This window comes from Macrotis lagotis, chromosome X (assembly GCF_037893015.1).
Source record: "Macrotis lagotis isolate mMagLag1 chromosome X, bilby.v1.9.chrom.fasta, whole genome shotgun sequence".
Lineage (NCBI taxonomy): Eukaryota > Metazoa > Chordata > Mammalia > Peramelemorphia > Peramelidae > Macrotis > Macrotis lagotis.
The window spans coordinates 620,795,931-620,821,075 of NC_133666.1; the positions used below are offsets into that span (position 1 = coordinate 620,795,931).

Here is a 25,145-nt window from a genome sequence, read left to right on the forward strand (position 1 = left end):
CTCACCCTACCCTCCAGCACCTGCAGATTGATGAAGTAAGCATTAATGAGAGCACAGAGTTAACAAGTATCAGGGTCTGTTCGAGACCTTTAACCCAACCTAGTGGTGGAGCTGGGCTGTCTGGAAAAAAGGGGCCCAGGCAGGCTGGTATGCTTTAACTTGAGAGATATTTTACCACTTCTCAGAACTGTGAGAAACCCCATTATTCATCCAGTCCCCCACCCCAGCCAGTCAACACAGCCTCTCCGACAGTGCCTTGCCTTCAGAGCCCTCAGTCCCAGTTTTTCTGCCCAGTAGGTTGGGAGAGATACCTTCAAGAGGATTAAGGCCATAAAAGGAAAAACACTGACTCAGGCCTGTAGTTTCTGCCTTCTGGGGAATTCCATTCAATTCAACAGCAAACACTAATCTGTGGTGGGGATAAAGCTCACTCAAGGGAGTCACCTGATTCTTCCCTCTCCCTCCCCTTACACCTCCTTTCCCCATCCCTAGTCTGGTCTATAAGACTAGCAGTTTCTACCTTCCTATCCTTCTATGAATGCAGCCAGCTAGTCTATCTTCATACTCAGGTTTAGATGTCATTGATACAGACAAACTTCCTTCACTGGTTCAAACTGGCAGACCTCTGCAGTGTAAAGTGGTTGGAGACATAAGAAGCTGTGACTAGCTTGGGATCACATAGCCAGTACATAGGAGAAACTAGACTAGAATCTAGATCTTCCTTGCCTCAATATGGCCTAGATTTTTTTTAGCTTGCTTTAGAAAAAAGTTATTGGTCATTATTTGTTTTTTTAATTAAGCTTTTATTCTCTCTTCTAATGACCCCCCCATCTCCCAGAGAGGTAAAACAAAATCAAAATCTGTGAAATATCTCCAAGTATATTGTCTAGTCTGATTTATTGCCATAGCTTCCTAATTATTTTGTTTCCAACTTTTCCCCTTTCTAATTTATTCTCTACAGAGTTGGCAAATTAGTTTCACTAAAATATATCAAATCCTCGCTAAAGTCTTCACTGTCTCCCTATTGCCTCTAGTACATCAAACACTTCAGTCTAACATTTGAAGTCTTTGCTTTACAAACTGTCTTTCTGCCCACTTTTCCCAGATCCCTTTCCCATCTCTCCCCCTCATGTATGGTGCATTCCAGCCAAATGGCAAATCTACCTGCTGTCCTTTGAGCTTGAAGTTTGGTGTTTTTTTTTTTAAGATTTTTCAAGGCAATGGGGTTAAGTGGCTTGCCCAAGGCCACACAGCTGGGTAATTATTAGGTGTCTGAGGTCGAATTTGAACTCAGGTACTCCTGACTCCAGGGCCAGTGCTCTATTCACTGCACCACCTAGCCGGCCCCAGAGCTTGAAGTTCTACTTCTGATTTTAGCACTGACTCTCCCCAGGGCCTGGAATACTCTTATTTCAGATCTGCCTCTTAAAATACCACTTTTGCTCTTAGACTCAGTTCAAGAACTTCTTATGGGAAACTTTTTCTGATGTTCTTTCCATCCCACCTCTACCCACTTTAGTGTTTGCTTTCTTCCAATAAAGTTGTCTTTCCTTAATAGAATATAATCCCCTTGAGGGCAGATATTATTTCGATTTGGTCTCTGAATCTTCCTAATCCTCCCCAAAATATTTTGTGCATAATAGATCTAATTTAGCCTCACTGTTCCCTCATTTGTAAAATGCCTTACAGGAGAAAAAAGAGAGGAAAATGCTTTGTAAACTTTAAAATATAAAATACAAATATATTTAAATTTTTTATTTAATTTAAATACTTATAATTTAAATATTTAAAATATAAATGGGAGTTATTTATTTCACTTGGTCCCTCTTGGTGGAAGGTATAGTCCAGTAAAAGGATATAAAGCAAACACATTACAATACACAATAACACGTGAGGTTCATTTGGAGAGATACAAAAAGGTGTTGGAGGTCTAAAGAGAAGAGAATGATTGCCTGGGAGATCTGAGAAAGCTTTCTGGATAATTGGACATTTGACCAGTGCCTTAAAGGGTGAGTAAAAATTCATCAAGACCAAAGAGGGAAACTGGACATCATAAGAGCCTGAGCAAAAATGGAGGAAGGAGAGTGTAAGGGCAGAGACGTCCAGTTTGGCTTAGAGCACCGAAAAAGAGTAGCAAAAAGGTTAGAAAGCTAGGGTGGTGCCAGACTGTAGAGAGCTTTGAAACCGGGCAAAAGAATTTGAATTTTATTTAGCAGAAAATAGGGAACTATTTAATATACTTTTTAAAAAAAAACATTTCTCTGAGGAAGATGAACTGGCAGTGGCATGAAGAACAATGGAGAAGATTGCACAGGGAAAGATTCCCTAGACCCATATATTTTTTCAGTGATTTGTGAAGGAAAACGACCACCCTAGCCCTTTCTCTCAGAAGATGGAGCAGTTCATTTGGAGTCCAAAGACCTGGGCTGGGCTGGAATTCCCAGCTCTACCACGAATTGCCTGTGAGATTTTTCCCTTCTCTACCATGTAAAGTTGAGGGGATTGGACTAAGTGACCTCAAATGTTGCCTGCTGGAAGCAGGGTGGTGGGGAACTGATGTTGGGAGAAGTGAGGCTTGCAGGAAACAGCCTTGGGAGAAGGTCAAACTGTTGGCGCCATAAACCAACAGGAGGCAGGGGTTGTGATTGTGGATTCTGGGAGGCACAGATGGGCAGGGCCCAGGGCCAAATCAAAGGCTGTGTGGATAGAGCCTGCAAGGTCAGGGACAGGGAACCTTGGGAAGTTCCAGGACAGTCTTTCCAAGAGAACAATGAACAGGAGCTGGACCCCCCACAGTCAGGCTATGCATAAGTATAATTAACTCTTTCTCTACAGATGTTTGGGAGCTCAGGCCAGGGAGGACACATTGCTGGGCAACAGTGTAATGGCCTTGTGACAAGTCTGTGGGCTACTGTTTGGTGGTCTTTTCAATTTCCCCGGACCTGGGCAGCAAGCTTATGAAGAAAACTTTAGGTTTGTGGTGACTGTATTCCACAAGGCGCTGCCTAAGACAGTCTCCTCCTTCAGGACCCCACAAAGCTGTACCTATCAGGAAGGCTGAGATAAGCCCGTACTCTCAACTGAATCTCAGGGTAACTTGGGCCAGACATTGAGGATGAAGGGAGGGAGGGAACTTAGGAAAGATCTGGAAAGGAATTTGATCCCCACTGATGAGGCCCACTCAGAAAGAAAATAGAACTTTTATTCTAAAACTGCAGTTCTAACTGGACTTGGGAGCTGAGTCTGAGGGACACTGTGTAGAGTGTCACCTGCTCTCCTGTACCCAGAAGAGGAACTGTCAATTGTCATCTTCTCTGTGATCCCCAGCCCAAGGCTTTGTGCACCAGCTACTCTCTGGAGATGTTGCTGAATTTACTTTGGTTCTGGGATCCAAAGGACAAGTGACCCAAGAGGGGCCAGTAGAGAAACCTCCAGGAGGGAAATCAACAGAATCCCTGTCTTTGGTCCTCAGTTTCTATTCCTAAGGTTTGGGTTTTGTTTTTTTTTTTGGGGGAAAAAGGTTCCGGGGGGTAGGGGCACTGAGTCAATCCCCGGACCATCCCTGAGTTGTGAGAATTGTGCAAAGGGAACAAGGCTCATGTTGCTCCAGCAGGGATGGAGTAACTTCCTGGGAGGGTGGGGGGTAGAAAAGGCAAGGGCAGTCCAGCAATAACCCAACAAACCCCTTAGAGGATTATCAGGGATTACATATGTCCACGCAGTCCTGGCTCCTGTGGAAGACCTGGTAGATGCTTGTTGGGGGGAACATGGCGAGAGCCCCTATCAGAGAACCTATCTGGATTGCAATGCCTGCTGCTAACAGCGCACCTCGGCCACCGCTGTGCAGGAGTGAGCTCACTGCCACTTTCACATAGGAAAAGGTACCCAGGCTCAGGACCCATGACAGCACCTGGCAGAAAGAAAGAAGCGGAAGGATTGAGGGCAGGGACCCAGTCAAGAAGAGACTCCTCCCCTGTACCCCAGTCCAGGTCAGTCATTCACTTACCACAAGGACTATACCCGCAGAGGTGCCCACTAGTGGGGGACAAGGGCTCAGGGCTGCCAACACCATCACATAGGTCCCAAAAAAGGTGCCCAGCAGTGAAAGGGCACCCAGACCTGACAGTGACCTGAGGGAAGATAGGGCTGCCAATCAGGGGGATGAGAAACAGGGACAGCCTCCACTCTCCTTCCCATCTCCAGCCCCAATTCTCTGCTATCTTCAGTGTCCCCATCTAGATCTTTGCCCATTTCGCCCTCATGCCAGGCTCCCATCCCTGGCTCTTCCCCAATGAGTTCCCTCTCTGGGATTTCCTCTTACCTGTAGAGGATGCCCATGGCCAGGAAGCAGGCGAGGGGGCTGGAGGCACTTCCTAACACCACAGCCAAGTGGTAGGCCCGGCGCCCATATGGCAGGCAGGAGTAGCTCTGCACAGAGGGCAGTACCCCATTGGTCAGGGCATTGGTGGTCCCTAGTAGCCCCAGCAGGCAAGCCCCTCTGACTGAACACAGCTTCAGTGACTCCTGGGCTCTTTCCTCCGACTCTGGCTCAGGTGTCCCAATCTCTTCTCCTGGATCCCGAAGCGGTGACACCTCTTCCTCTGGGGTAGTTCCCTGAGCCTGCCCTTCGCTCCTAGGAGTAACTGTGTTGGGTGATGTTGGCAGTAAGTGCAGCAGGCCCTGAAAGGCTGCTGCTGAGATGGCAAGCAGGCTGGTTATCACCCAGAAGAAAGTGTTGGCTGAAAAGCGTTCCTCAAAGTAGACGGGCACCATGGGGCCCGACGGGGAAACGTCAGGGGAGGGGGAAACAGTGGGACCTGGGGAGGATGCCAAGGTAGAGACCCTAGAGCTGGGAGAGGGGGCCGGTCGGCACTCTAGGTGGCCCACACCTTGGGTCAGAGCCAGTCCACAAGGCAGCAGGGCACTGAGACCCTGACCCAAGAAAAATGTTCGCACGAAGGCCGGGGGCAGATGAGACATGAAGGGAAGGAAAGTGACATTGGAGGCGCAACAGCTCAGGGCCAGCGCAAAGGCTAATGCCAGGAAGGCCACCGCATGGGGCTGCCCTGCCATGGGCACCACGTGGGACCACAGAGAAGCCAGCAGCGCCATGCCCACCACACCCAGAGCCTGCACTGCCCGGATCGGGCCCAGTTCACCCTTGGAGAGGCGGCCCCAGAGCGTCACAGCCAGCGGTCCCAGGTTTCCAAAGGCTACCAGCACCGACAGGTAGGACGGAAGGTTCCATCCTGCAAATGAGAGGAGGTGGGCTGAGGGTCGGAGGAATCCGCCCCGTCAGTCCCCGTTTCTGACCCATTCCCACCCCCGGACTCGAGCCCTGAGCCTCGGTCCCGGGCCCTTGCACTTGCTCACTCACCTTCAGGCAGGTCCTTCACCAGTATGGGCAATTCTACCCAGATCCCGTTGATGGCGATCCAGGAGCCCATGGCAAAAAGGGCTACGAGGAGGTGGGTGAGCGCTGTCCGGCCACCGGGGGCTGCCATCCCAGCGGGCCTGAGGGGGAGATGTCCAAGTGACAAGGGGGCTAAGAGCCCCGGGGGCCACAGGCTGGTAGGAGACCCCGAATGCCGGGCTGGGAAGGCACAGGCGGGGAGACCCGAAGTCCAGCCGCGTGAGGGGGCGCGCGTGCCGCCGGGCTCTGTGGAGACGGGGCGGGTCCGGGGCCCACGAGGGTGGAGGCTGGCTGCCGCGGGGCCCGGCCCGGGCTGAGAACCAGGCGGAATGCCGCCGAGGGGGCGGGGCGGGACGCTGAGGCGCCCGTGCCAGCCCCGGGGCGGCGCGGGGCGCGGAGCGAGCGGGAGAGCACGCACCGGCCGCGACCCCGGAGCCGGCTCCCGGGGGCCCCGCCCCCCGGGGCCGGCCGGCCGCTCCCGCGCCGGAAGTCCCGCCCCGCCGGCACGTGCCCGGAAGTGGCGGCCGAAGGCGCGTCCGACCGAAAGTCCCGGAGGCGGCTGAGGGAGGGCCCCGGGCCCGGACCAGGTGAGAGCCCCGACTCTCTCCCGCCCGCCCCCCGCGCCCAGGCGCTCCCACGGACCCCCGAGGGGCACTTTGGGAGCCCCGCTTCCTGGACCCTCGGCTCCCGGGAGAGCCGCCCCCCTGCGCGGCCTGGGCCGTGGCCCCGCACCCCCGCCCTCCCCCCCCCCAGCCGTGCCCACAGCAGAAGGACCCGCAGAAGGGGCCTTGCCCCTGAGCTAGGCGCCTCTCCCGCCGCACGTGCCCGCGCGGGGTCCCCCCACACTCCCGGTGCAGCCTTGACCAGGGACTTTTGGGACACACCGGCCACGTGCACTTGTTGACTTTTGGGAATCGAGCCTGGGAGACACCTCAGATTGTCGGTCCCGCGTGGCGTTGCCCCCCGACAAGCTTCTGGGTGATCAGTTATGACCTCCGTGCGGGTGGCGACCGATATCTACATACCCGATGCTATTCCTGCACCATTTTTCAGTTAGATGACAAGGAGACATTATCTCCAGCCATTCCTTCTTCCTCACCACTATACACACATACAGATATATGTATATATATGCATATAAAGTTGGTTGCCAAACCATATTGTTTCAGACTCTACAATTATTCCTTGCTTTCGTTTTCCCTTCTCTCCATTCAGTCTGTTCAAGATCGCCTCAGATCTCACCTGGATCATTTTAGTGTTAATGAGTCACTTTTCCTCTCTTATCCTCTCCAATCTTTCCTCCAAACAAATCCATTTACCTAAAGAGCACATCTGACCACAAAACACCTCTGCTTAAGAAACTTCAGTGACACCCTATTGCCTATGGATTAAAAAAAACTCTTCTCTTTGCCAATTAGAGCCTTTCACCCATGGCTCCAACCTGGCTTTCCAAATTAATTTCATTTTATTCCCCTTCACATACTCAGCATTCCTGCCATCCTGACCATGTAGGTCTCAGTATGGAACATTTTCCATCTTCATTACTGCTTTGTTTGTGTCTGGAATGTACTACTTCCTTACCTTTTGACTTTTAGAATCCCTACCTTCCAGTGGCTAGGTGGTGGCCCTGGAGTCAGGAGTACCTGAATTCAAATGCGGCCTCAGACACTTACATAATTACCCAGCTGTGTGGTCTTGGGCAGGCCACTTAACCCCATTGTCTTGCAAAAAAAAAAAAAAGAAAGAAAGATCTCTTGTATTCCAAAATATTTGTAGTAGTACATTTTGTAATGGGAAACAAAATAGGTGCCTAAACATAACCATTCTTTAGTTCTCAAAACTTTATATTTATCCTTATTGAATTTCATCTAATTATATTCAAAATTCAGTGTTTTAGACTGTTGAGTTCTAAGTTGTTGACAGAGGAATGGTTCAAAACAACTTAGAACTCAGTAGGTTTTGAAAAAGATCTGGGAGCTTTAGTGTGACTGCAAATTCAATATGAGTCATTAGTGTGATTTAGGAACAAAAAGAAGGAAATTCAGTTTTGGGTTTCATTTAAAGAGGCATAATTTCCAGGAATAGCTCAATTGATGAGCTTTTTTTTTTTAAGGTTTTTGCAAGGTAAATGGAGTTAAGTGGCTTGCCCAAGGCCACACAGCTGGGTAATTATTAAGTGTCTGGGACCGGATTTGAACCCAGGTACTCCTGACTCCAGGGCCAGTGTTTTATCCACTGCACCACCTAGCTGCTCCTGATGAGCTTTTGTTAAGTATCTGCTCACATTAGTTCCCAATAACTACTTGCTATTCCTCATAGACGCGGCTTCCTGCCTTTTATGTCTTTGCAATTCCTGGTATGTACCCCCCTTCACCTTAGAATTTTTCCTTTAAGACTCAGTTCAAGCCCCCTTTCTACATGAATTGTTTCCTGATCCCAGCTGCCAAGTCCCAGAGCCAGATGTGCTAAGAACTGGGAATAATATAAAGATAAATAGAACAATCCTTGCCTTTGATGAGTTTACATTTTAACAAGGGAGACAATATTTCTCTTTATAACAAATACAGGATATATACAAAATAGATACAAGCTATTTTGAGATACAGATTTGATCCCAGAAGTCTTCATATAAAAAGTGAGGGATTTCAGGACACAGAGATGAGGAGGCATGGGGCCTAGCCTGGACAAAGGCATCAGAGGAGGAGACAGAATGGCACATGTGGGAAGCGGAAAGTAAGCCAAGATAGCTGAAGTGTGAAGTGAATGGAGAGGAACAACATAATAAGGCTGGAAAGGTAGGAAGGAGCTTTATTTTTTAAAACATATTTTCATTGATATTTTTCATTTTTACATTATCTCCATTTTCTAACATAGCGTAGTTTTTCTCCTTTCAAGAGGTATTATTTATAAAAATTATAAAGAGAAAGGAAAATTTACCAAAGCTTAAAACCAACACATCCAGAAAGTCAAATATTATTTATAGTATTCCATGCCCATAGTCTCTCATCTCTACCAAGAAGAGAAGATTCCTTTTCATATTTTCTCTTTGGGCTAAGGTTAGCAATTATAACTTAAGAGTATTCAGTTTAAATTGTTTTACTGAATTTATATATAGTCATGTATATATTGTTTACCAAGTTCCTCTTACTTCACTTTGCATCTTCATGTCATACATAGTTTTCTATATTCAAGTTTACTGGGTTTTTTTAAACTGCATAATAATATATTCAAGTACTACAACTTGTTTAACCATTCCTCTCTCAGTGAGCACCTGTTTTGTTTCCCATTACAGAACATGCTGCTACATATAGTTTGGAATATATGAGATCTTTCTTACTCAACAAGTATTAATTAAATGCATAATATGTGCCAGGTACTTTATTAAGGATTGGAGTTATAAAGAAAAATAATAAATTGTCCCTGCTCTCATGGAGTTCAGTTTGATTGGGAGAACTATGCCATCAACTATGAACAAATTAGTTATGTAAAAAAATAAATTGGAAATAATCAGCAGAAGGGAGGCACCTGGCATTAAGGGGGAATCATTAAAGACTTCTCTTTGAAAGTGAGATTTTACCTAGCATGCAAAGGAAGCCAGGGAGGTCAGGAGATGGAGATGGAGATGGAGATGGAGACAGAGAGTATTTTAGACATAGAGTACAATAGCCAGTGAAAATACCCAGAATGAAGACATGGAGTTTGTTGTACAAATTGCAACAAGGAGGCTAGTTTCACTGGATTGCAGAGTACATGAGGTAGCAGTAAGGGGATCTGACATCCTTGGAGTATATGCCTAGCAGTAGAATCTCAGGGTCAAAGGGGGTGACCAGTTAAATTATTTTCATTGAATAATTCCAGATTGCATTGTGAGGAACTTTGAATGAGATAGTTGATACTATAAGATACAGGGGTGGGGTGAGAAAGAGGGAGGAAAATTGGATTTTGTTCAGATTAGTGCTTGAGGAAAATCATTTTGTCATCTGTGTGGAGGATAGATTGGAGTAGGAAGACACTTAAATTAGGAAGCCCAGTTGGGTGACCATTGCAGCAAGTGAGAAGTGAGGAACACCTGTGCTAGGGATTGGATGCAAGAAACATTATGGAGATTAGCAAACTGCATAAGTGGAGTAAGAGTGAGGAGTCAAGGATGTAAAGGTTAAAATCAAAGATACTGGAAATATGAGGTTGCCTTCTATAGAAGTGGGGAAATATGGAAGAAAGATGGATTTGGGAGCTAATAATGAGTTCTGATTTGGGCATAGATCAGAGATTCAGTTCTGCCTCAGATACTCACTGTGCATGAGTCACTTAATCTCGATGGGCCTCAATTTCCTTACCTATAAAATTAGAGGGTTGGACCTTAAGGTTCCTTCTAGCTCTCAATCTATGAATTGGTGGTGATTTGAGTTTGAGATGTCTCCAAGATATTTAATTTAAAAAGTTCAGTATCTATATGTAAAGAAAAATTGAAATTCTGAAGAGATTGGGACTAGATTCATAGATCTGTGTGAGTCATTTGTAACCTATGGGAGAAACTGAGGTCATTAAAAGAATTTAGGGGCGGCTAGGTGGGGCAGTGAATAGAGCACCGGCCCTGGAGTCAGGAGTACCTGGGTTCAAATCTGGACTCAGGCACTTAATAATTACCTAGCTGTGTGGCCTTGGGAAAGCCACTTAACCCCATTGCCTTGAAAAAACAAATCTTAAAAAAAATTTAAAAAAATCTTAAAAGAGAATTTAGAGGAAGAAAAAGATCCAGGACATAATCCTAGGAGAGCCCTCATAGTTATGGATGCTGAGTCAGCAAAGGGGAATGAGAAAGAGTAATCTGGTAGGAAGAGAACCAGATGACAGTTTCCAGGAAATTGAGGAATGGGAGTGGGATGGGTGGAGAATCCGTAGTGTCCAGTGTAGGATCCAAGTAGAGAAGTCAGGAAGGATGAAGATTAAGAAAAGACCATTAGATTTGACGATTGAGAGATTATGATAAATTTTAAGAAAGCAATTGCAGTTTAAAAATAGAGTCAGAAGCTAGGTTAGAAAAGATTGAGGAGTGAGAAGAAAAGTGGAATTAGCCAAGTGTAGATAGCTTTTCTAGGAGTTTAGCTGAGAATTTTGTTGTTTTTTGTTGTTGTATTTGACTCTTTGTGATCCCATTTGGAGTTTTCTTGGCAAAGATAATGGAGTGGTTTGCCATTTCCTTTTTTTTTTTCTTTTCAGGTTTTTGAAGGCAAATGGGGTTAAGTGGCTTGCCCAAGGCCACACAGCTAGGTAATTATGCCATTTCCTTCTCCAGTTCATTTTTGCAGTTGGGAAACTGAGGCACACAAGTTTAAGTGACTTGCCCAGGGTCATCCAGCTAATAAGTGTTTGAGGTTGGTTTTGAACTCACGAAGATGAATCATCTCTGATTCAAAGCCATTTCCTGGGGAAGGAGAAGAAATTATAGGACAGTGGCTTGAGGAATATAGGGTCTAGTGAAGGTGTTTTTTTTTTTTTTAAGAACGAAGGAGACTTGGGCATGTTTGAAGCAAGAAAAGATCCATTATATAGGGAAAAATTTGATGATTAGAGTAATTGAGGAGCCACTTTGCATATAAGGAGGAAAGGGATCATATTTCTTCTCTCAAACTGTAGGAAAAGAGAAGAAAGTGAAAAAAGATGTTGAGGGTTTGTTAGATAAAGAGCAAGCCTCACTGATATAATCTTAACTTTCTCAATTGAGAATGTAGGGGGAGAAGGACACGTGAGAAACCTGAGGATTCAAAGAATTATAAAATTGGAGAGAAGGAACCTCAGCAACCATCCACTCCACCTCATTCATGAAAGGAATCCACTACTGTGTAACTGAGAAGTGCTCATGTAGCCTCTGTTTGGAGACAGTCTCTTCTGATCTTACAGAGAATAGAAAAAAAATATTTGGAACAGCTTCTTCGGGAAATGGAGTAGTAAATTAATTAGCAATAAGTGGATTCATGTGGAGCATTGACGACTCAGTTGAAGTTAGATAACATTGTTTGTCCTTCATTTTTTGAAGAGGACTAGATATCTGGAAGGTGATGCCATGACTTATAAATGCATTGGATTTATGAGGGAGGGCTGTGCAAAGTTACCAACACTTTCTCCTCCAGAACCATCTGGGTCCAGTGAGCAGATGATCCAGTGCTTAAATAACATACATTATACTTTTTTTTTTTTTTTTTTGGTTTTTGCTAGGCAGTGGGGTTAAGTGGCTTGCCCAAGGCCACACAGCTAGGTAATTATTAAGTGTCTGAGACCGGATTTGAACCCAGGTACTCCTGACTCCAGGGCCAGTGCTCTATCCACTGTGCCACCTAGCCACTTCAACATGCGTTATCCTTATATCAGTTTTTTTAATTCATTGTTTCCCATTCTTTGTTCCTACAAAGGATGCTGCTATGAATGTTTATGTATGCTGAACCTTTGTTTCTAGAAGTCTGACTAATTTATAATGGTTGGGATTGCTGGGTCAAAGGATAGGGAGGGTTAACTCGCTTTCACAATTCCAGATTGAAACCATAATGGTGGACTACTCAACAACTCCACTAACAGTGTATTTTGCAGTGTACTCTTTCCCTAGTCTCTCCTTCAAATCCAACCTTTCACATGCTAGCTCTTCAAATATCATATGAGATCAAACCCCCCCCTTCTTCAAGTTAAATATTCCCAATTCTTTTTGCCAGTAATCTTACGGCATATTCACCAGTATTCCCCAATATTGCTTAAGCCCTGAACATACTTCAGTTTATCAGTGTCCTAAAAAAAAGATAAAACTGACTAAACTTGCGTTTCACATTTAGTCTGAATGGGGCAAAAAATTGAACAGTAATAATACCTTTCTTGTTTTGGATACTGAACTTCTCAATACAGGGTATCTTTTTTTAATTTTTTAAAATTTTTTTAGGTTTTTGCAAGGCAAATGAGGTTAAGTGGCTTGCCCAAGGCCACACAACTAAGTAATTATTAAGTGTCTGAGACTGGATTTGAACCCAGGTGCTCCTGACTCCAGGGCTGGTGCTTTATCCACTGCGCCACCTAGCTGCCCTGCTATCTTTTTTGACCACTGTGCTTCACACCAGATTCATTGAACTTTTGGAAGCCCACAGACCTTGTTTATATGCATGGTTTGTTATCTCTTTACTTATCTATCTCAGATACTCATACAGTTCTTTTTTTAGTCCAAGTGTCAGACTGCATTTATCCATTAAATTTCACCTGGTATGATTCAGCCCATTAGACCATTTTTGGATCTCATTGTTGAATGTACTAATTATCCCTTTAAATTGTGTGGAATCACAAATCTTATAAGCATACTATTCTCATTCCATCCCAAACTTTAGGGGATTTGGGGAAGTTTTCCAGCAAAGTGTCAAACAGGCCAATAATACTTAAAGGAGTAGGTCTTAAATTATGGCACATTTTAACTCACATGGGGGGGTCCTTAGGCCTGAAATGAGACACCAAGGGAATATAGGGAAACAGGAAAAGGATACAATAAGGAGGTCTTCCAACCTCAGGTGTATGGTCTTTAGGTCATGGGAGATGTTGGGGGAGGGTCACTGCTGGTCCTTCAGAGAAGCTGCCCCTGGACTTGGTACACCCTCCTCTGCCAACCCTCCTCTATTATTCCTCATTTTGGAGGAGATAGGTGACATCTGGTCTCCACACTCCTGTGGAACATGAGCCTTGATAAAAAGGAGATAGTTTTTGCTTGAGTATTTCTGATTGTTTCCCATCGCTGATGTCATAAGCAGAGTGAGGCTAGGGATTGACTGATTATAACTCCACACCCCCACCCCGCCTTGTACCTGTATGGAACATTGAAGCTCTAGCAGAAGGTTTGGAGGTCTCCTGGAAATGACAAGATAGTGGGGTATTAGAGGAAAAAGCATCTTCTTACAAGTAAGTTTTATGAAACTCAAAAGAGAGTCCCTAAGAGGGGTTTTTTGACTATGTACATACCACTTACACCTTTATCCACATCACTGACAAAAAAATTAAACAACAGAGCCAAAGATGGGAACCCACCAGGAGAGATCTCTCTTCATTTTTGAAATCAACATATGAATGAATGATTATCCTTTGCCAGAACCCCCCCCCCCAGTTTGTTCTATCATTTATTTTCTCCACATCTCTCTTTTAGTTTATAAGAAGAGTAAGAGAAACTTTGTCAAATACTTTATAAAATTTATAAAATTTGTGATTGTATTTGTGGAGAGCAGGTCCTTTTCACTATTTGGTGATACCCAGTTTGTTCTATCATTTATTTTTTCCACATCTCTCTTTTTACCTTACCTCCATGAAATGGGTTTAATCTGGTGTGCCAGTAGGGACTTCGTGTGAGCTCTTTTCCTCACCCACAGAGTATATAACAATTTGTGTATATGAAAATTGTGTATATTCCCTGATTTCCCATCCCAATATATTAATATATATTTATATATATGTGTATATATATATATATATATATATATATATATACGTGATTATATATAATCTTATCCATAATTCTATTCCTTCCTTTGGTCCAGATGAGACTCTTACCATGCTTTTTATGAATTTTTTTTTTTAGGGTTTTTTGTTGTTTTTTACAGTTTTGCAAGGCAAATGGGGTTAAGTGGCTTGCCCAAGGCGACACAGGTAGGTAATTATTAAGTGTCTGAGGCCAGATTTGAACTCAGGTACTCCTGACTCCAGGGCCGGTGGTCCACTGTGCCACCTAGCTGCCCCCCTTACCATGCTTTTTGCATCCCGAGTGAGTCAGGTCCTTAAAACTTTGGAAATTCTTCCCTAAGATCGGTTCCAGAGATGTCAAGCTTAAATAGAAACACATTGACTTAAAAAACCACAAATTAACATCATCTCTGTTATGTAGTTTTTATTTTGCTAAATATTTTCCAATTACATTTTAATCTGACACCTCTGGTCTACCTACCTACCCTCCAGGTCTTATAGTTGTTTTAATATTTTGTCAGTAGTAGTAGTATGACATTTAGATTATTCATCTGTTGTCTGTATTTCACGTTTCACTTTGAAGTTATCTTTATGACACTGTATACAAGTCATCTTTGTTAATATGGTATCACTGGTATCCATTAATCAATATGCATTTATTAGGTGTGTTCTTTGCCCAGCACTGTGCTGGGTATTAGTGAGAGAAAGACACAAATGGAACAGTCCTGACTCTAAAGAGCTTCTCTGCAGAGATACAACATATGCCAGGACATGTACAAAAAACACAGCAATTTTTAGAGAGAGAGAGAGAGAGAGAGAGAGAGAGGCCACTAGAGCTGGTAGTGGAATCAGGAAAATCTTCATGAAGAAGGTAGAACTCCAGCTGAGTTTCAAAGGAAGTAAGAAGAATTCTAGTGACGAAGGGGAAAAGGGAGTGTTCTCCAGGCACTGGATATGGGTGAAGGGTTATGTGTGAGCTACTGCCAGGCTGGACCTTAGTGTGTAGAAAAGGATATGAGCCAGGAGGGGTAGGTTAGGGTGTGGTTGGGAAGCAACTGGGTATGAGAATCATGGAGTCAGACTTGGCTATAGGAAAATCACTTTGGTAGTTGCATGGAAGATAGATTGGAGTGAAATGAGACTTGAGACTACTTATTAGTAGGCTGTTGCAGTAGTCCACAGGAAAAGTGATCATTATCCTTTTTTGGGGGGTGTTGCAAGGCAAATGGGGTTATGTGGCTTGCTCAAGACCATACAGCTAGGTAATTATTAAGTGTCTAAGACTGGATTTGAACCCAGGTACTCCTGACTCCAGGGCCGGTGCTCTATACACTGGGCCACCTAGCTGCCCCATCCTTCATTCTTGAAGACCATGACATCAAACATATAAACTGGATTTGAGTGAGGGGATGCTGTGCTAAGTCACCCCCCTCACTTTCTCCTCCAGAACCATCTGGATCCAGTGACCAGATATGAATCAGGAGATGGCCCTGGATGCAAGGCATTTAGGGTTAAGTGACTTGCCCATCTAGTAAGAGGCTGTATTCAAATTCTTATCCTCCTGACTCTCAAGGCCAATGCTCTATTTCACTTAACTGCTTGAATTAAGATGGTGGATATGTGAGATATTATGAAAACAGGATTCAGTGGCTGATTGTATTTGTGGAAGGTAGGGCCTTTTCACCATTTAGTGATACCCAATTTGTTCTATCATTTATTTTCTCCACATCTCTCTTTTCACCTCACCCTCCATAAAATGGGTTTAACCTGGTGTGACAGCAGGGACTTCATATGAACTCTTTTCCTCACCCACCTGACCCTTCTGGTTTTTCTCATAGGATCCCCTAGACGCACCATTATGATTTGCCCTGTCTTTTGAGAACATGGAGGAGGACCCTGAGGACACTCGTAATGGGGTGGTTTTACCTCCTCAAGAGGACTCTAGTTCATCACAACAATCACGTTTCAAACCTAGCAAGAGCTCAAGGTCCTCAGTTGCAGTTGGACCTCCCCAGAAGAAAAAGAAGAGAAGAGGTCCATGGAGGCGGCCTGCAGCAAGGGTTGGTTATCACATTCATGAAGCTGAGGACATGTTGTTGATTGTACCCAATTTGGAAGAGCCAGCATCACGGGCCCACAGGAAAAAGGCCTGTCATCTCAGGAAGTTAACTCGACCAAAGGTCCGCCAGCCAAAGTGTCGCCAGCCACATCGACAGGAGACACCAAATAGTACAGATCTTGGCCTAGAGCAGAAGAGACAGTCTTCTCTTCAGGACAACACTGCCTCAGGGTCAGGCTGGGGAGACCACATTCCTCTGGAGATTTTAGTTCGAATATTCCAAATGTTAGTGGCATCTGATGGGGCAGTGCCCTTCCTTTGCAGGTATCCAATTCTTTGATGAAAGGCTGGTTAGAAAGATTATTAAGGATGGGGTTGCAAGAAGATATTACAATCAAAGGGAAGAGTGTACAGAGCTGTGGCCTACGGGACTAGAGAGGCAAAGAGGAAAGGAGATCAGTTTTGGTTGTTTTATTTATTTTAGTGCCCCAAGTGGGAGGTGCTCAGGATGAGAGGGGTTAGTTGACTTAATAGAGAGACAGGAATAGTAGAACCCCTTGTGTTTTCAGGGCTGCCCGTGTGTGCCGCCTGTGGTATGATGCTGCCTCCCATTCTGTGCTATGGCAGAAGGTGTCTCTGGCCCCACCTTGGCCTTCCTATTCAAAGGGTCCTCCATCAAAACTGGAGAAGAGGATTCTCAGTTCTCTAGAGTGGTTGGTGCCCAACAGGTGAGGATAATTATCTTGTTTCCCACAGTGAGTTTTCTGCCTATGTCCTTTGACCTTTCTTCTCTGGTATTAGTTCACCCTCAGCTTGAGATTGTTCTTCACAGAGTTGAAATCTCTCCTACTGATGGGAGTGATGAGGGAAAGGATTACTCATAATACCTAACATCACTGTTTTTTCAGAAAGAATTGCTCCCCTGAGTCTTCATGCTTACCTGGACTAAGGGAGGTAGAAGGGGTGCAGGGAGTGGTTGTCTAGGGGATCCCAGAAAGCCAGTGGCTCATGCAATTTTGTGAGGGGAGAGGTGCTGAATATGAGATCATGGAAGGAGATAAATACATACTTGTTTCTTTATGGCAGATTTTCCTTACTCCGGGAGCTTTCTCTCTCTCACTGGAAAAACTACGTACCTCTGATGCTGAAGGTGAGGAGATTGGGATAGGGTGCTGGGAAGGATATGCTGTCCCTGGCCTCTAATCCTGATGTATTCCTCCTTGGAGTGAAAGACAACATATTCTGCTTGCATCAGAGGGCTTGTTAAGGTATAACATTTCCTATCAGCCAGCACCTTTCTCACCTAGGCCTGGAGTGCTTGGTGGGCAAGAGCTCTCCCTACTGTTTTTACTTGCCTTCCATCTGCACTGGTTCAAACAGGTCTTTCTAGCATTATCTTCTGAATTCTAGTCCCTGCTGGTTTGGGGGAAGGAAGATTCAACCTTGAGCCCCTCATTCCCTCTGAGTGTCTAGTAGGTGTATGGACAGCCTGGGCTTGGTGTCAGGGAGACCTGAGATCAAGGTCAGCCTCAGATACTTTCTAGTTGGGTGACTCCAGATCAGTCACTTCATTTCTGTTTGCCTCAGTTTCCTCAACTGTTAAATGGGACTAAGAAATAACAGTCACTCCCCGGGGTGGGTGGAAAGACAAAATGAGATAAAATTTGTAAAAAGCACATGATGCAGAGTGTCTGGCAACACAGAGCCATGTAAATGCTTATTTCTTCTCCCTTCCCCTCTTCCTCCTTACTCCTCTGTTTTATCTACTTCCCCCTCTTCTTTCCACCTGTTACTTATTTTCTACTTTACTCTGGAGTTAGGAATGGGTAAATAAAAATCTGAGGAAAAGAAAAATGGGCCTGAATCTTTGTGGGCAACATCACTATTCTGTCACATAGATCAGCTATATCACTGCCCTGATGAAGAAACTTCACTGACTCCCAGTTGCTTCCAAGATCACATACAGACTCTTCTATTTGGCAGTTAAAGCTCTTTACAACTTGGCTTCGTTATCTTTTCTGATTCATCATACATCACTCCCTATAACTTTCTACTTTGTGTTGTACCCAAACTGGACTGCTTGCTGTTTGCCATAATGGGACATTATATCTCCCATCTGAATCCATTTACACAGGAATGCCCTGCTTGGAATAGTCTCCTTCCTCTTTGTAGGGTCCTTACCTTTCTACAAAGCACAGCTCCTTTTTTTCCCTTCCAGGAAGCCTTTCCCAATCCTTCCAGATATTTATACTCTTACTCCTACAAAAAACCAAAACCAACCAAATCAAAAACAATAACAAATTGTGCTGGGTATATATATGTCTTGTATGTTATGGAGACAGCATGCAAAGCCTTAAAAATAGATGACAAATGTATTCCAGAAATGGGATATGTCCTAAGCTAATGCACAAAGATAGAAGACAGTTTGTCAATGAGTAGTTCAGTTGGACTGGATTGTAAAGGGTATGAAGGGGGAATAGTATGAAACATGGGTAGGAAGGTAGTTGGCTTCCCTCCTTTGTAGAGCCAGAGGATTCAAGAGGGGAACTAGAGTTGGCCCCTAATGGGAGAGCATCTGTGGTGAGGATGGGTTTTTCTGACACCAAGATCTTTCTGTCCTAATAGGCTGTCAGTGAGTTTTGTCCCCACCTCACATCTCTCAAGCTTTCCCACTGTCAATCTGTGACTGCAGAGGCCTTGGTTACTTTGCCTAGGACTTGCCCCCAGTTGGATAGCCTCAACCTACAGAACTCCCAGGTGAGTGCTCTGTCCCACCTATCCACACCTGCTTATTCCCATTCACCCTCAGTCACCCCTAAAAATAGCCTAGCAATGATCTGCTCAATGTTTATTTTCAGGTGGAGTCAGCAGCAGTAGTTGGCTTTCTGGAGGCAGCAGGTAAACAACTCCGGCAGCTGTGGCTAACTTATAGTAGCCAAATGACTTCCATCATCTCCTCACTGTCGGTGAGCCTCACTTGATAGGGTTGGGAGAAAGAATGGGGCAGGGAAAATAGAGGGAAGGCTATGGGTTTTTTTTTTTTGAAGATTTTATTTATTTTGAGTTTTGCAACTTTTCCCCTAATCTTACTTCCCGCCCCCCACCCCCAGAAGGCAATTTGCCAGTCTTTACATTGTTTCCATGGTATATACATTGATCCAAATTGTTTGTGATGATAGAGAAATTACATCCTTAAGGAAGAAACATAAAGTATAAGAGATAGTAAGATCAGACAATAAGATAAATTTTTTTTTTTCTAAATTAAAGGTAATAGTCCTTGGTCTTTGTTCAAACTCCACAGTTGTTTCTCTGGATACAGATAGTATTCTCCATCGCAGACAGTCCCAAATTGTCCCTGATGGTTGCACTGATGGAATGAGCAAGTCCATCAAGGTTGAACATTACCCCCATGTTGCTGTTAGGGTGTACAATGTTTTTCTGGTTTTGCTCATCTCACTCAGCATCAGTTCATGCAAATCCTTCCAGGCTTCTCTGAATTCACATAATAGAATGATAGTGTTCCATGAACATACGTATACCATAGTTTCCTAAGCCATTCCCTAATTGAAGGACATTTACTTGATTTCTAATTCTTCGCCACCACAAACAGGGCTGCTGTGAATATTTTTGTACAAGTGATGTTTTTTACCCTTTTTCATCATCTCTTCAGGGTATAGGCCCAGTAGTGGCATTGCTGTATCAAAGGGTATGTGCATTTTTGTTGCCTTTTGGGCATAGTTCCAGACTGTTCTCCAGAAAGGTTGGATGAGTTCATAGCTCCACCAACAAATGTATTAGTGTCCCAGATTTCCCACAACCCTTCCAAAAATGATCATTGTCCTTTCTGGTCATATAGACCAGTCTGAGGTGTGAGGTTTACCTCAGAGATGCTTTAATTTGTATTTCTCTAATAATTAATGATTTAGAGCAATTTTTCATATGACTATGGATTGCTTTGATCTCATCTGTAAATTGCCTTTGCATATTCTTTGATCATTTGTCAATTGGGGAATGGCTTTTTTTTTTTTACTACATTTCTTTTGGTTACAGTGGTTTTGTCTGTGCAAATGCTTTTTAATTTAACGTAATCAAGAGGGAAGGCTATGTTTAGGGAAATGGAGATTTCTGTGCCTGCCCTGAACTGAGCTCTACCCCCATATCCCTATCTCCAATCTTCATCATGCCTGGTCTCCCTTACAGAATGGCTGCTGCCCCCAACTTCAACTTCTTGAGGTGGACACAGGGATAAAACCCAATAGTCAACACTTTCAGTTGCACATTGAAGCTCTGCAGGCTGGCTGTCCCCAGCTACAGGTAGCCCTTGACTTCAGGTTCTCCCATTACCAATCTTAGAAGCCTCCTTGTCTCTAGCTATAGCTATCCCCTAATCTTAATTATAGCTGTTATTGTTTCCAGCCCCAAGAATATATCCCTCCTTTTCAATTACTTTTATCTCTGGCTACTAGTACCAGTCCCTATTATCACTTCTGTTTACCAGTATGCCTCTGCTCTACTATAGTCATCTCCCATCTTAAAACCCCACCCCCTACCCCACTTTGCCTTCTTTCAATTCCTAGCTGTTGTTATCGCTGTCTCTAGGTCGTACTATCCTTGATTCCTAGGTGTAGACCCCCTAGACTGCCTTGATTACAAAGTAAAACTGCTTCCTGGTATATGTGTGTGTTCTCTCCCCTGCCCTCTGATCTCTCTCTTAGCCTAAAGATCTGAGTCTGAATTATCATTTCGAGCATCTGTTGAACTCTGAGCCTAAGTCTCCTTCCAACTCACAGGTCCTGCGGTTACTGAACCTGGTTTGGTCCCCCAAGATGGGAGGGCGTGGGGCAGCCCTGGGGCCTGGTTTCCCAGACCTGGAGGATCTTTGCCTAGCCACATCCACCATCACCTATGTGAGTGATGAGGTCCTGCACCGCTTGCTACATGGATCAACTCGCCTGAGAGTGTTGGACCTGCGAGGCTGTGCCCGCCTCACACCTGCAGGCCTGGCCAGCCTACCTTGCCCTAGTAAGTACTGGGCCTGGCCTGCCTGGGGCCATGGGGGATCGACGGCTAAGAGATGCACATGAATGAGAACATGTAGTATAGAGGAGTAAGTGCTAGACTTGGATCCAGGAAGTTTAAATCCTGCCTCTGATATGTATTAACCATATGATCATGAGCAAGTCTCTTCATCTCATCAAATTTCAATCTTTTTAACTGAAAGGATGAGAATAATCCCTATGATAGGATCTTTTCAAGTTTGTGCTGGAGTTTGTCAGATAATAAATGTAGACTGATTTCACAAACTTTTAAAGTGTTTTATAGGTGTTATTTTATATAGCAGTGTTAATAATTTTTATTATAAGGAAAATACAACACAAGCACAAATAACTCATAAGCAGTACTGCTGGCCAGTGTATCAGAAAAGTACAGCTCATTATGTGAGATTGGAGGGAAATATGGTTTCCAGCTGAGGAGAGATCTGCTTCTTAGAAGAGGTGATAGCCTCCTGGTACAAGGGATAAGGAAGGCTAAACCAGTGATCCTTGGTAGGTGGCAGAGGTGGAAGTAGGAGGATTTGGGGGTTGCTATGGTTTTTGACCTCAGAATACAGAGAGGGAGTCTAACCTGAGGATTCAAGTCAGGGTGTCCAGGCTTTACCCTAAGGTGCTGATCACCCTGCCCTTTCTCCCTCTTTTCAGACCTAGAACAGTTACATCTGGGCCTGTATGGTTCAGTAATTTGGGTGGCACTACCCAAGGAGGGAAGTCCCTTGCTCACATGGAAGTGGCATCGCACTCTTCAGGAATTAGATCTGAATGGTCAGTGCTACAATGAAGAGGATCTGAAGCAGGCCCTGGCAGCTTTTTCAAGCACAGGCAGTGGGCATAGCCCCGTCCTTCGTTCTCTTAGCCTCAAGGGCACCCAAGTTACTGTGGCAACTATCAGGTCAGTATCTAAGCCTTAAAGCTCTGCATCCTACCCATGTCATACATACTCCCTGCCTGGATCAGCCCAGCCTTGCCCCAGAGCTTCCCTCTTTTCAAGTCTATTTACCTATGATTCTCCTACCCTTCTTTCCCTTGTTAGTCTTACTGCTTTCCTCTTTTTTTTTTTTGCAAGGCAAATGGGGTTAAGTGGCTTGCCCAAGGCCACACAGCTAGGTAATTATTAAGTGTCTGAGGTCGGATTTGAACCCAGGTACTCCTGACTCCAAGGCCGGTGCTTTATCCACTACGCCACCTAGCTGCTCTATTTCTTTCCTCTTAACAATACTTCTCTTCCTCAAAAACCTTTCTTGCCTATTTGCCCCAGATATGCCTTTCCTTTGTCCTCCCTTCCTCTGAAATTCTTTTCTCCCTTCTATAAAACCTCCTTCTCTCTTCTCAGAACCTACTTTCCTTCCCTTTTCCTGTTTTCTTTCTCCCTCTTCCCTCTTTTACATTTCTCCCCCAAACCCCCTACCTTCCTTTCCCCTGAAAACCTGTGTTCCCTCCCTCCCCCACAAAACCCCTCTTTCTCTCTAAATCTTCCTTCTTTACTTTCCTTGATTCCTTAACTTCAGCACAAGTAACCTTGGAGTAGTTTTTATTTAATATGTAACTCTATAAGCTGTGGGACTTAGGCACTTCACAACTGAATCCTGCCATGCCTCTCAGACTGAGGGTTGAGAGGTTTATGGAACAGGGAGCCAGTTCCAGTGTTCACTGACAGCAGAAATGACTGACTGCTATCTTTCTGTCCCTCCACAGCTCTGTGATCAGCAGCTGCCCAGTTCTCAACTACCTCAACCTGTCCTCATGCCGATACCTTCCTCGGGGTCTAAAGAAGGCGTACCGGGGACAGGCAGAGATCCAGTGGTGCTTGGACCAACTTCTTACCACCTAGGATCCAGGCTAAGCTCTCCCTCTGTCTCATTCATTGTTCCTACATCCCTTCCCGTGTCTTCCCCCCCTCTCATTTTAAAAACTATTAAAGATTTTGTAAAATTGAAATCCTTTTCTAAAAATAAAAAGTCCATTTGGGTACAGGAAGGAAAAGGCCTGAGGGAGTTGAAGGTGATTTCAAACCGGATTTTCAGAGATATCGTGACTTCAACAACTCTTAAAAAAAACTCTGGCTTCCATCTTCTTTTGAATGAAGCCTTTCCTGACCTCTCCCTTGCTCCTGCAAGGATCTCCTTTTCAGCTATCTTGTATTTAACTACTTTGTATATATTTGTAATCATTCACTTTATATTTATGTCATCTATATTTTTATATCAATGTGTCTTTCCCATTAGAATGTAAACTGCTTTTGAGGGGGATTTTTTTCATTCTTTATACTTCTATCATTAGTACCTAGCATGAGAAGCATATAGTAGGTGCCTAATAAATATTTGTTGATTGAGTGGTCTTTTACCTTGTTTGCTGCATCCGTGAAGGCTAGGGGAATAGAGGGCCCAAGTCCCCACAGCCCTTCTTTACCCATGAGAGATTCTTGACCATATTCTCTAAATCCTCTATCAAAACATAACAGCCCAGCACACTAGAGAGCTTTCCTTGCTTTTTTGACTTGTGGATACCAATGTATGCAACCTTTTATCCATCCAAATGTTTATTCTTTATTTTGGTGGTATTGATACCTTCTATTTTTACCTCACAATCATTCCCTGTTTCAGTACCAACCCCCTGCTCAAACTTTTAGAATTAAACCAGTTCAATAAAACCAAATGTTTATTCTTTATTTTGATGGTATTGATACCTTCTATTTTTACCTCACAATCATTCCCTGTTTCAGTACCACCCCCGCTCCTCAAACTTTTAGAATTAAACCAGTTCAATAAAACCAATTGATGTAGCAGTTGTATCTTACATTTATGCATTGATTTCCTCATTATGCATTTCATTCTTCATGTGTAATTCTTGTCCTGTTACATTCCTAAGACTTTACATTTTGTGCTTGGCATTTTGCCTCCCAGATTCCCTGGCACTTTGTTCTGCTGTGGCCTGGAACCTGGTATGGCACTTTGTGGCTCAGGCATAGGTTTTGTCTAGCCCTTTCTACCCCTTGGGGTCCAGGCAGCTTTCATGATATATCTTCTGCCTACCCTGGTTTATCTCATCTCAGAGTCTTAGAGTCTTAGAGTTCTCCTGTACTTTTCTTATGCAGCTCTAAACTAGACATTATTTTCCTTGTTATTGTTATTCTGGTACATTTTTTTTTAGTTTGTTTTTTTTTTTTGTTTTTTTGTTTTTTGCAAGGCAATGGGGTTAAGTGGCTTGTCCAAGGCCACACAGCTTGGTAATTATTAAGTGTCTGAGGTCACTTTTGAACTCAGGTACTCCTGACTCCAGGGCCGGTGCTCTATTCACTGCGCCACCTAGCCGCCCCTCTGGTACATTTTTGAATCTTGAGTGAATTGTTTGAAGTCTGACTTTTCTAGGTCTTCACACATAACCACAATCATTTTCTTTTTAATTCCAAGTAGTGACCAACCTACACTTCACATATACAAATTAGTTATTTGGCATTGGTAGAAATGCAAACAGGGAAGCTCTTTGAAAGTCAATACAAAATTTCCTTTGTTCTTGTGATAACAAAAACCTGGAAACTGAAAGTCCACAAGGCACAGTTTGTTTAGATCTCCTCCATTCAAGGAGCACCTACTTTGTTTCTTTTTTTTTTCAGTGACCTACCCAGTGGAGGATGTGGATGCCTTCCCTATCTATAACTAACAAAATGAAATGAAACAAAAAATTCCCTTCTTTAGCATTCCTTAACCCGCAAAACCTTGTTTTGACTATTAGCTCTTCTGACACTATTCTTCCTGAACTCTACCATTCTTTGGTCTTGCCTCCTTATTTTACTGGTTCTTGCTACCATCTTCTGTCTGTATCTTTAAAATATAATTTTATTTTTTGAGTCTTTTGTGGATTCACATTCATTGTTAAAAGATATAAATGCATGAGTTGCTGATGTCACATTTAGAACTCTGGGCCTGCAGTCAGGAAGACCTGGGTTCAAATGTGATCTCAGACACTTACAACCTGTGTGATCCTAGGTGAATTACTTAACCTCTGTATGCCTCAAGTGTAAAATGGGGGATAATAAAGGACCCCATTTCCCAGGGTGGTTGTGAGGTTCAAATGAAATAACTGGTCTCACATGCCTAACATACAGTAGGCCCTAGATAATACTTCTTCCTTTCTCATTCGCCAC

At 44.0% G+C, this 25,145-nt stretch overlaps 2 protein-coding genes across 6 annotated transcripts; one reads left to right on the forward strand and one right to left on the reverse strand.

Annotated features, from left to right (window-relative positions):
• Window positions 1-1,805: 1,805 nt before the first annotated feature.
• Window positions 1,806-13,090, reverse strand: SLC52A2 (solute carrier family 52 member 2). Of its 2 annotated transcripts, XM_074203055.1 has the most exons (5): window positions 12,947-13,090; window positions 5,378-5,514; window positions 4,322-5,249; window positions 4,007-4,130; window positions 1,806-3,910 (listed from the first exon to the last, which is right to left on the reverse strand). In XM_074203055.1, exons 2-5 carry the CDS (start codon window positions 5,502-5,504, stop codon window positions 3,698-3,700), a joined length of 1,392 nt encoding a protein of 463 aa, XP_074059156.1. In that variant the 5' UTR covers window positions 5,505-5,514; window positions 12,947-13,090; the 3' UTR covers window positions 1,806-3,697. The 2 variants fall into 2 exon arrangements, with proteins under 2 accessions (XP_074059156.1, XP_074059157.1); XM_074203056.1 differs by lacking the exon at window positions 12,947-13,090 and having other exon boundaries at window positions 5,378-5,857.
• Window positions 5,148-23,775, forward strand: FBXL6 (F-box and leucine rich repeat protein 6). 4 transcript variants are annotated; one of them, XM_074203051.1, is made up of 11 exons: window positions 5,907-6,000; window positions 14,007-14,074; window positions 15,727-16,271; window positions 16,517-16,675; window positions 17,034-17,097; window positions 18,573-18,704; window positions 18,806-18,913; window positions 20,148-20,261; window positions 20,738-20,969; window positions 21,647-21,893; window positions 22,697-23,775. In XM_074203051.1, exons 3-11 carry the CDS (start codon window positions 15,772-15,774, stop codon window positions 22,830-22,832), a joined length of 1,692 nt encoding a protein of 563 aa, XP_074059152.1. In that variant the 5' UTR covers window positions 5,907-6,000; window positions 14,007-14,074; window positions 15,727-15,771; the 3' UTR covers window positions 22,833-23,775. The 4 variants fall into 4 exon arrangements, with proteins under 4 accessions (XP_074059155.1, XP_074059151.1, XP_074059152.1 ...); XM_074203054.1 differs by lacking the exons at window positions 5,907-6,000; window positions 14,007-14,074 and adding an exon at window positions 5,148-5,229; XM_074203050.1 differs by lacking the exon at window positions 14,007-14,074 and having other exon boundaries at window positions 5,893-6,000.
• Window positions 23,776-25,145: the final 1,370 nt, after the last annotated feature.

Coding starts and splice junctions, on each gene's coding strand:
- SLC52A2 (XM_074203055.1), bottom strand. CDS start 5,504: ATGGCAGCCCCCGGTGGCCGGACAGCGCTCACCCACCTCCTCGTAGCC. Junction 5,250..5,377: donor GGTGAAGGACCTGCCTGAAG/GTGAGTGAGCAA, acceptor TCTCATTTGCAG/GATGGAACCTTCCGTCCTAC. Junction 3,911..4,006: donor CTGCGGGTATAGTCCTTGTG/GTAAGTGAATGA, acceptor TCTTTCTGCCAG/GTGCTGTCATGGGTCCTGAG.
- FBXL6 (XM_074203054.1), top strand. CDS start 15,772: ATGGAGGAGGACCCTGAGGACACTCGTAATGGGGTGGTTTTACCTCCT. Junction 18,914..20,147: donor CCATCATCTCCTCACTGTCG/GTGAGCCTCACT, acceptor TCTCCCTTACAG/AATGGCTGCTGCCCCCAACT. Junction 20,970..21,646: donor GGCCAGCCTACCTTGCCCTA/GTAAGTACTGGG, acceptor CCCTCTTTTCAG/ACCTAGAACAGTTACATCTG.